The following is an 11667-nucleotide window of genomic DNA, read 5'->3' as shown; positions in this document are numbered from 1 at the left end:
ATAAACTATTTTAGGAAATTTTTATAGAAAAATGAAAAAGTGACTAACTTTTTTAACAGCGTCTTCAATTTTTCATGAAAATTTTGCTAAAATAAATTATCAATGTATGCCCTAAGAGTACATTAACTTTTTCTCAAAATTGCTCTACTCTTATACAAAAAGAGATGGTAATAAGGTATTTGATTAGATTGTCAATTAATTTTCCAAATTGTGTCATGTGGATGGAGGATGTTCCACCACCTATTTATCATGTACTTTAGGCTGATAGGGTTAACTTGGTTTAAATAATAATAGAAGTCTTGTTTCTAAAAAAATAAAAATAAATAAATGTATACATTAATCGGACCCAAAATCTATATACTACACTTAAAAGATAAGGACAAAATTTAGGTACAGTACCTTAGGTGCTGTTCTTTAAATTCTCCTCTTAAGATTCAACCATATGGCTACTTAACTAAAAAATACACTTCCATCTCATGAAGGAAAATCCACATAATAGAATCTTAAAATGGGAACCTAAGAAATTGCACCTAAGTACCGTATCTAAGTTTTGCCCAAAAGATAATATCCCTCTCTCATGATATCTTAAGGTAATCTCAGGCCTTTTAGCCTTCTTTGGTAATCAATTTGCACACACCCAAATAAGACCATATTCTGCCCTATCTACTACTATTATTATTTACAACATTATAGTATCCGTTTGGGAATAGTTTATTGGCGAAAACACCATTGGTCTCTACATTTTAGTGTCACAGTCAATTTGGTCCTTACATTTTAATAGCAATCAATTTGATCCTTATTATTTTCAATTTGTAATCAATTTGATCTCTACCGTTAATTCATCAACGGAAAATGCTTACATGACTAACAGATTACACAATTAACACACTTTTCGCTTATGTGGCAAATAAAATATAATAAAAAATATTTAATAGATATTTAAAAAACCAGGTCAGCACTTAAATTCAAAAATAAAATCAATTTCTCAATTTTAAAGAAAGAAAAAAAAATGTTAGAGCATTCTTAGTTTTTCTTGCATTTTCTTAGCAATCAAAAGAAAAAAAAAAACATAGAGAATTCAAAATTTTATGCTCCATTATTTTCACTATGTTTTCTCACGAACCAAACAGGAGCAGGTGAACTAAAGTTACTAAACAAATGTGGATCTAACTAAAAAAATCAAAGCAAAAATGCGAAATCAAAGAGATCAAAAAAATTAAATCAGTTGCTAAATTTTATGAGATTGTTTTGAATTATTAGCCCAGATGACCATCCACAAAAGAAAAACCAATATTTCATTATCATTCCAAAGAATCTTTGCATAACAAAAAGCTAATTCATTTCACCATCTACCATATACCCGTAACCCATGAAAAGGCAACAAATCCAACAAGAAACCCATTTTTAAATATGGCTTGGTTTTGACTCTTTGATCTCTCTCTAGCATTGAATTAGTGGCAAAGGTTTGACGGCGGAAAGACTCGGCGGAGATTTATGGACGTCTGAGGGTCATGACAGAGCAAGGAGACTTTGCAGAATTAAATCAAAGAGAGAGAAAAGGGTTATAGATTGGGTTTAGAGAGATTGGGGTTTGGCCGTGAGAAACAAGAACCACTGCCTGGAGTGGTGATGGTGACGAGTGGCTACAACGAACGAGGGGTTGCAGTGCCATGGCTATTTAGATTGCTCTGGCCACTGAGTCTAAGCTAGAGACGCAAAACAGATTTGGACATCATGAAATCACATAGAACAAATACTCACCAAACCCACTTCCAAATGGACCTTCATGGAAGAAATGGCTAGAGAGAGACTGGATTTAGAAGTCATAACTCATAAGGAGCGAGAGATAGAGCCATGGCATTTGGTCAGTGGGAAGAGAGTTTAGAGTTTAAATCTTTATGACCGTAGGTGTCAAATTTTCAAGGCAAAGGACATAAGCATCAAGGGTGCCAATTATGCAATTTGTTAGCCTTGTCAACATTTTCCGTTCTTGAATTAACGGCAAGAACCAAATTGATTGCAAGTTAAAAATAACAAAGATCAAATTGACTGCTATCAAAATATAGAGACCAAATTAACTGTGACACCAAAATGTAAAAACCAAAATAGTGTTTTCGCCTAGTTTATTTAACTGAAATTGAAAACTTTTTGCTGAAAATATTGTAGATAAATATAAAAGTTAGCTAAATAGTACTGTGAGACTCATATAATATTACCAAAAAATGTAATAAGACTCATGAATAGTAGTAAAAACAAGCTGAAATTGCAAATAAGTTCAAACTTTCAACTTGTCCCCAACGCACACTATATATTAGAGGATCCAACCCTAGATATCTCCCCCAAAAAGCCACCAGACTACAAGGGTTGTTGGCCAATCCAATTAAAATATTAGTTTAGAATTGGGCAAATATCTAAATGAATGTTTATGTTGCCCCAGTAACTATTTGGAATCCACTACGAAAATGATCGAACACCGTGAAATCCATGCACGAGACCAATATTACTTCTTGGATAAATTTGTGATGGTGGTGGCTAATTGAAGATTATGGCATTTAGGTTGGAGTTTGGAGTTGCCACAAATATTATGCATAGAGAGAACATTAAAGCCAAGAGTCTTATAACTAACATTAAGAGAGAGAGAGAGAGAGAGAATTTGGAGCTGCCACACCACAAATAATAGAGCATTAGCATTGGGGGTATAAACAACCATTGTTATTTTAGCAACCAACCAACTAAAAATGAGCAACACCCGGGTTTGGATACCTGTATTTTTTTAACAATTATGAACCGTTGGTTCTCAAATTTAGAACCAACTATATCTCCGGATGGAAACAAAAAATTATTATTTTATTCAAAATATCTATCCTTGTCTCTCCCTTCAAAATCAATCATACACGCCTAAACCTCTAATCTCATCCTCACTTTCAGATTATCTCTCTGCTTCCTTTTCTCTTCTTTCTTTCTCTCATTCTCTCTTCTTCCTTTTCTCTTTTCTTCGGATCGGCATTGGGTTTGTGCAGTGGGTTTGTGTGGTGGTGGGTTTTTGTAGTGGTGGACTAGGGCTGTGCAGTTGGGATTGGTGTGGTGGATGGCCGTGGGTATTGAATCGTGGAGACTTGGTGGTTGCTGGGTTTGGTGTTGGCTAGATTTCAATTCCGGTATTGAATCGATGTGGGTCCCTTCGATGGTGGCTGGGTTTGAATCGGTGGTGCTTGTTTGGGTGTTGGCTGGGTTGTTGAATTGGTGGTGGCTATAGGTTGTTAAATCGGTGTGGGCTGGGTTTGAATTGTTAGTTTTTGGTTCATCTGATTTGAGTTTATTTGTTGGTTTTGGATGATTTTGGAATGTGTCTACTTATTTTGGGTTTGGATGCTTTGATAAGGTTGGGTATGGATGGATTTGGTTTCTGGTTTGGTTGCTGGGCTTGTTGATTTTGGTATGGATGGGTTTGTTGTTGGGAGTGGAGAGGAAAGCAAGACTGAGAGCAAGACTCTAGTAGGCAGTAGCAGTAGCAAAATGGAAAAATGGAGAGAAAGGAATAGAGTAAAAAAATAGACAAAAGAGAAGTGAGAATTTAGAATTGATTTGATTATATTATTTGTTGGCATAGTTTATATTATTTTATTAAATTGTATATAAAAATAGAAATTGGAATGTTGGTAGAGTTGTAAAATTATATAGGAAAATAAATAAAGTTTTTAGGGTGTAAAATAGAATTCTTTTGACATTTCAGATGCTAATGCTCTTATGTACAGAGAGAACATTAAGGCCAAGAATCTTATAGCTTAGTAACATTAAGAGAGAGAGAGAGAGAGAGCATTATTATAGCAACAAATTTGTATAAGGACATTCCCATTTCTATCTTCATAATAAGGACATTCCCATTCCCATCTTCTTAAATAAACAAAGGTTCCATATCACTGCTAGATATATTCATTAAGTACGGATTGCTATGAGTTTGTGTAAGGGTTCAATGATTTAAAATTAAGAGATTTGAAGACAATTACTAATGTAAATTGCTTGATATAAATTTAATAACACTTGATCATGTGAACTTTGGAGTTCTTGCAATTTTGATTAAATAGAATTAGGAACACTTGTTATAGATTTGAAATGATATCTCACACCTAATTATTTCAAATTCACATATCAATAAAGAAGTAACGGTATAACTGACATACTGGATCAAAATAAGAACGATTATATATTTATAATTTTACATTACGACTTGAAAGAATTTACAGAAATTTGCCTCTATAAATGAACAAGAAAATTCTGACCCTTGTTGCGTTGTAAATGATTTCCCCGTAATATTTTTCCTCTGGATTTCCCAAGATGACTCCCAGAGTCATATGTGCATTCCCCAATGAAATTTACAATCACCAGAGAGTGACAAACAACTATTCCACCTTGTTGGTACATGTTAGGATTGCAGATTTCATCTCTTCCTTACCCAGTGATGTTTGAACTATCACCTGCTCAAAATAGCGCACAGAAGGATGAGAATATTTAAGTTTTGCAAGATCAAATTTCTGGATAATGGAGGAAAGAGATGGGAGCTTGAGTAATCTAGTTCTGTTGGACAGCAGCCAGACAAGAAAAATTCTGAAATATTTACCTCTCGTACTTTGTTTCCAGATCTAGCAAGTAGCTTGTACTGATTCTCAAACATGGATGCCATATACACCTGCACCAGACGATAAATGAGACATTTTATGAATCGAGTCTAACACAAAAAGGCCAAAAATATTCGGCGAAATAATAAACAGAAATTTTAGGTTAGTATAAGCTGGATGGGGATGGTAAAGTGTTGTTTACAGTTTCCTTCATATATCATTAAGAAGATATAACCGATGGCTTGGACCAAACCAGAAGTAGTTTGTTTAGATGTTCAGTAGTGAAGGTGCCAATGAGTTCTAGCCAACTGGCACTTCCTATCCTTATAAGTGTGAGGATGAGGATGAGGATGAGGTCGTGGGTTCAAGACCCATTGGAGTGTGTTATGTAGGTTATGTGACAAGACAGGCTATCCTTGGTATTGCCAGTATAGTCAAAAGAACCAGAACATGTAACAAGTAGGAGAATGCCCCTATGATTATCTTATTGACTTATTCACACAGTGAGCATTCCAACGACCTCTTTCGCATCCATATGTAGGATTTTAAACCTTCACTTAATCCCAATAAATAGTGGCACAAACTCAAATTTACTAAACATATTGCAAAAGATTCATTAGCCAAAAATTTAATCAGTGACAACAAATTGTGAACTGGCACTTCTTGAAGCAAATATCTTCTTTTTAAAAATTTTATCACTTATTAAATATTTTCCCCATCGCATTGTATCTCGGAATCTAGATCTTTGTACCTGAAATGTTGGAGCTAAACCTGGGCTCAAGAAAAAACGGCCTTTTGATGCAGACTGGATCCCTTCAATCTGTTGCAATTCTTTGATAAGAGTATCCACATCAGCCCACTGCTCAAAATACCAAATATAAATCACATGGTAAGGATAAGATATGGTAAAACCAAGTGCAGAATATTCCAATTATACAATAGTGCTATATAAAAATAAAATGTTCTCGTTTTTTTTTCCTAAATCACTAAAGTAATTTTTTTAGAGAAACTATTTTGATTGTTATGCACTTTTCCTAAGTAATGTAATATAAAGTGAATTTTGAAAAAAACTTTTCATTTTTTTTTTCCTAAATCACTTAAGTAATTTTGTTAGAGAAACTATTTTGATTGTTATGCACTTTTCATAAGTAATGTAATATAAAGTGAATTTTGAAAAAACTTTTCAGTTAGCTCTTTCATTATTTATATGTTAAACCAATGAAACGACATCAAAATTGCTTGCAACAGCACCAAGTAAGATGGTAAATTTAAAAATTGTCTTAGCAGCAAGCCACAGAAAAGTTCCTATAAAAATTTAACTCATCATAAATTTGGTTGCATTACTACTAGGACTAAACCTTAGTCCTGATTGACTTGGGCCAAAAACTAATTATTGAACTACAAAAATAACCTTGGCTCTAGAAGATAAAATAAAATAATAATAACCTAATTAGTTTAGAAGACCTAAAATAAAATCCAATGGACTAATAGTATAGACAATCAACTTCTAAAATTAAATAAAATTGTCTTTGCATCAATGCTCCTACTCATAGGGCACTTGAAAAAGAATCCTACTAAGGGTGAAAACAATAACCTCAGTTTCTGCTTGGGCTGCTTGTAATCTCCCATCCAAGGGATCACGACCACCAACCACAGACTCCAAGGTCTCAATCAATGGATCTGGCTGCAACAGAAAAGAATTTGTTTTGGTATATAATTTATACATTTTCATAAACTGAAATAGCAATTCAAACATAGAGAAGACAAAAAAAAATTATTAGTTACCGTAATCTCCTTCAATGACAAAAAAATGCGTTCAAGTGTAAAATCCAATTGGTGAACTTTTGCCTCCACGACCTGAGACCAGAAAGATTTTCTTTCAAATCCAAACAAATTAGAGAAGACGTAGCCACAACTACGGAGAATATGTAAAGTGATCTTTGCCTTATGTAAAACTACGGAGAATATGTAAAGTGATCTTTGCCTTATGTAAAGCACTGAAACGAGATGACAAATAAGAAAGACACATAACGATTGACAGGAAGATATACAACATTATACCCAGCCAAGATTCATCAAATGAAACCAAAATACCAGAATTCGTCTCAGTAACATAGAGTGAAATGATAACACTTCATTTGTTATAGCTTGATCCTTCAGTAAAGTACTATACCTGACCAATTTTGAAATATGATACAGGGTCCAGAGTGGCATCCCATGATACTTCTGTCTGATGAATTAATGCAGGCACTTCTTCAACCTGCACTAGTAAAGTTAAGTAAAAAATTTGATAAAAGAGAATCTGCCAAGAACTCCATACCTCAAATTCATAGTTCTATGTTTAGAAGTAGGGGTTGTAACCCATTTAAAAAGTATGACAGCAGGTAGCTCAAAACCACACAACATGGTATTTCAATATGTTAACCAACACCCCTTCTGTGTTTAAAAGCTCCATACAAACTGCAATATTAATGATTTGAAGAAACAGGAGCAGCAAACCTTTGACTAATTACCTCCACAAAAATACCAAAATAAGTAATCTTCTTGATGCAACATTTCACAACGTCCCCCACTTGAAGTTTAGCCTGTTACAAGAAATGGCACAAGATTGTGATAACTCAAATTCATAAGAAGTTATAATAATAAACTAGCTTCTTAAAATACAGCAGAGTAACACAGATGTCCATTTAGAAAAAAAAAATGCGAAGGATATGTCATGTTGAGCTTGAAAGGTTCAATTTCCCATCAAGCTTCTAGCCAGAAAAGTAAACCCCTTTAGTATGCTTTTAGGTACTAAAAGATACTATCACACTTCCTACCAACAACAGGGGTGCAGAACAATAAACTCTCAAAGGGGCTTAGTGTTTGGAAACCAAAAGGAAAAAAATAAGGATCTAAACCTAGGAATCAACACTTGGGGTTGCTTGGAGTCAACTCCAAACGTAGAGAGAATAATAAGAACCAAGGAGTCAGCGCCTAAGGTTGTCTGGAAGCAGTACCTAGGGTTGCTTGGAATTAGCACCAAGTGGGAAAGAAAAATAAAACCTTGGCTTTAGCACCAAGCATTGGAAGAATGATAGGAACCTAGATACTGACACCTAGGTTTGTTGGAAGTCAACACCGAGCACTAAAAGAAACTTCCAACCCAATTTTATTAATCAATGATCAGCCATTTACAATAGTGAATTTTGGGGTCTTTAAATAGGATACCTAAATTACATCTTGGAGGGAAAGGAAATAACTGTAACCTAATAATGAAAGGAAATGACTCGTAATCATCTACATTAAATATGAAAATAAATGCAAACAAAATTAAATCCTAAAAAGTCTAAGCATATATTTATATGTTCATAAAATACTATATTTTACCAGCACCCTTTGCATGCTAAAATATGAAAAGAAAAAACATGAAAAACTAAAGATTAATAAACCTTAAATTTCATATGATGGATATAGTTATTGCTGCCACAATGTGATAGTTTTTTAAAAGCACTAAAAAAGAGCAAGTATTTTCTTTTTTGATAGGTAACTTAAAGAGCAAGTGTACAAACACAACAAGGACAAACAAAAGAATACAAGAAATGTCACTGCTGGAGATATCCCCTAACCATGAGAATTTTCTTTTTCTCAACCAGCTCTTCTTTCTCTTTTGGCCTTGCTGAAAATATAAGCTTTCTAGATCTTCTTTCTGCCAACATCACATTTACTTTGAGTCTCTGCAAGTACAAAGTTGATCAATATCCACAATAAAATAGTCAAGTTTCAACATCAAATCAATTTTTCCAAACCTGGCCCACAAATGACGACAAGAATTTGATTTTCTCTTGATCATAAACTCTAAGAAGATCTTCCAACTTCATATCTGCTGATATTTCTCCCCCGATTTTTAGATCAACTTCTTGATCTAAGCTCAAGTTAAGTGTCTTGTTTGCTACATCATAACTTCCAATAATTCCTAAATTTTGTCTATACATTGATGGGTCTACGCCCTTTTGTCTCAACCATGACTCAAAAGCTAAGAACTTCCACTTGGCGGCAAGATTTCGGTATGGCAAAAACCCTACCAATGAACCAAAAGATACCTGCAAAATGGTCCAATCAGATTCAAAAAGGTAATACAAATGGAAATTATTAACTTGTAAATGAGTATTGCAAAGGAGAAGCAAGCAGCTTATACTAAAACTTATTTTTGATTGCTGGCTAAAGTACACTTACAACAAAACCTCTGGTGCTACAGCTTATTAATTCCACTTCTCCCCTATTTCCTGTCTTAACCAGATCTTCTGCCTTAGTCCAATCAGTTTCTCCACTTTCCTACAAATGAAACACATACAATGAACACCAAGGACCATCTCACACCATTGCTCAAATAAAACAAAACTATACAATGAAATTAATCTAACCTCCAAAGGTGATGTAGCAACAAGATTGTTTAACTCAACAGCATCACCATCACCTTTAGAATTCACAAAAACTGTCTCTTCTCTATTAGACTTTTGTGTTCTTTTCACAGACTGGTTTAATCTATAATAAAGCAACCTGCTTATGAAAAGAAAACTAGCAACAAAAGAAATCAACAAATCAAAAGAATGACTTCAACTACCTTTTTGGTTTTCCTTGTAGTGCAGCTTCCGTGGACAACTTGACTCTGGAATCAACTGCATAGGTATCACTCAAAGCAGTAATCTCCTGACTGGACCCCATATCACTCAGCTTGAGTGACTGTAATCCCTAAAAGGCCAAGCAAAATGTTAATGTTGACAATTTCAACTAATTAAAATTGTAAAATGCAATATAGAGCAATACCTACAACAAAGTCATTGTCTTGTTTGCTTCCATTTGAAATTAAGCCATCCATGATCTCCTCATAATTGTTCTTTGTTGTGTTGGCAGTTGCAGTAAATTCTGATAAGCCTGACAAAGCATTCTCTTCAATATCATCCTGGACTGTAACTTCTACACTCCTAAATTGCTGTCTATTATTCTCAAGATTTGTGTTGACACTCATAGGTTCAGGCTTTTTTAACAGTGCAAAATCACTAACTTTGTCATTTGCTTCTTCTCTCCTCATCTTTGATTCAAGATCATCAACTACTTTGTCATCCACATTACCACAGGGCTCTTGTTTCTTCTCAATAGATTGATTGACAGTTACTGGCTCCGGCTTCCTCAATAGCGTCATGTCACTAAATCTATCTTTCACTTGTCCATTCCCCATTTTCAATGACAAATTCGGTTTAATCCTCAACCTTGATGGCTTTTCTCCAACATCATCCTCATTAAACACGGTTGGTTTTCTCAAGATAACATTAGGAATACTACTTTTGTTACTACCCACTGCCTTCCCAACTGGTTTGCTTGGTTTTTTCATCTCCATCAGCTTATCATCAGCTTTAAATGCGAATCCTTTCTTTGGCACAGGTCGAACCAAATCCAAACCATCCAAAGAACTGGAAGTCTGCACTTCCTTCGACCCGTCAAACGGAACCTCCTTAATTTCCACTAACTTACCCTTTTTCTTATAAAATTTTTTCTCAATTTCAAGATACGAAGCATCTGGGTTTGCTTTCCTACCCATTATCTGAATCACCAAAACATACAATTTTCAGTATAAAATGACTAAAACTACAAGCAAACGCTACACACACATAATTAGAATAAACAATACATAATCCAAAAAGAACAAAATACAACAACTTTGCAGTGAACTACGGCTATGTAGTGAACAAAATACATGTGGGTTTGCTTTTCTACACCATTATCTGAAGCACTAACTTTGTCATTGTCATTGTGCATGTGTATGTGTACGTGTATGTAAATAATAGAGAAAGAGGGAAACCTTAGCAAGAGTGAGTTTGGGGTCCTCGCCAAGCAACTGACCGAAATTGAGCTCCATTTGGTCCAAGCGATCAAGTTTAGGATTTTTGGGAGTGTCTCCTTCTTTAGAAGCTGAAACTATGAATTTTCCATTCTGGGATTTTCGAGTTAAAGAGATGGTTCTGGTTCTGGTTCTGGCTGTGGCTGTGGCTGTGGATGAAAATGAATGGATAATACGGGTAAAGAAGGTGTTGTTGGTGAGACCAATTAGACCGTCCATTCTTTCTGAGTGTGGTGTTCATCAGACGGTGGTTGCGTCCAAAATGAAATGCATAGCTGTGTCAGTCTCTGAGTGTGAGTGTTTAAGGAGGAGCTTGGGAGTTGTGGATTGGGTGACAAGGGAATCCGAATTCGGATAGATAGAAATAGAACGAGTAGGGAGGGGGAAAGAGAATAGGGGCACTCTATTTCTATTTGGGGGAAAGCCACGTGGCATTATATCATTCGATTAGAGTTGTTAAACTCCGTAGATCCGTAGAATACTACTAGAGTTTTTTTTTTTTTTTGGGACCAAACCTTAAAGCATTGCACGGTCTAAAACTACCTCAAACCGATGAGATAAGGTGATGCGCAATGAATGAGAGTTTTCGGCAAACTGCACTTCCTACTAGTGTGGAATGACGGGCTTTGCCCTTACGATTTTTACATAATAATATGTAAATATATAATAATTAGAAATAAATAAATAAAAAACAAAGAAATATAGAAATAAAGTAGTTCTTCTTCTTTTTCCCTGCAAAAGTTTCACTCAAGCTCGAGTGAACAACATATGATCTCAACATCTTTCACAGATACATGAAAATGCTATTTAGTTTAGCAAAAAACATGAACATGCTATTTATACCTTCTTTTTTTTTTTTTTTCAATAATTTAATACTAGTTACAATGGAACTCCAGATACCTTTATTGGAAACATAAAAAATGTGTTAGACCAATCAAGCTTTTATAGCTGCTCTGATGTGCCTTTTTTTTCCCCATTAGTTACTTGATAATTAATTATATGATTTGTTAAAATTGAAGAAGAAAATATTATGAAATTGATGTTGAGATGCAAAGAACGAAAGTAAGAGAAAAGGGAGAACACGAGGATTATGTACTTCAACCTAATGATCTACATCCACAACTATATTTTTAGTATATGATCAAGTGTGTTACAATAATTCTTTCAAAAAAA

The 11667-nt window shown here is 34.6% G+C and overlaps 1 protein-coding gene across 2 annotated transcripts; it reads right to left on the bottom strand.

The window, feature by feature from the left end:
• Positions 1-4077: 4077 nt before the first annotated feature.
• Positions 4078-10882, bottom strand: LOC115971036. Of its 2 annotated transcripts, none has more exons than XM_031090703.1 (14): positions 10456-10882; positions 9427-10197; positions 9220-9347; positions 9020-9140; positions 8832-8930; positions 8405-8698; positions 8225-8332; positions 7130-7201; positions 6790-6876; positions 6402-6473; positions 6211-6300; positions 5368-5475; positions 4619-4687; positions 4078-4475 (listed from the first exon to the last, which is right to left on the bottom strand). In XM_031090703.1, the coding sequence occupies exons 1-14, from the start codon at positions 10711-10713 to the stop codon at positions 4401-4403; spliced, it is 2352 nt and encodes a 783-aa protein (XP_030946563.1). In that variant the 5' UTR covers positions 10714-10882; the 3' UTR covers positions 4078-4400. The 2 variants fall into 2 exon arrangements, with proteins under 2 accessions (XP_030946563.1, XP_030946564.1); XM_031090704.1 differs by having other exon boundaries at positions 4148-4475; positions 9220-9338.
• Between the last annotated feature and the right edge of the window lie 785 nt (positions 10883-11667).

The sequence above is a fragment of the Quercus lobata genome, chromosome 12, assembly GCF_001633185.2.
Source record: "Quercus lobata isolate SW786 chromosome 12, ValleyOak3.0 Primary Assembly, whole genome shotgun sequence".
NCBI lineage: Eukaryota > Viridiplantae > Streptophyta > Magnoliopsida > Fagales > Fagaceae > Quercus > Quercus lobata.
Note: the sequence above shows the minus strand (reverse complement) of the source record. Positions and strands in the feature narration are given on the sequence as shown.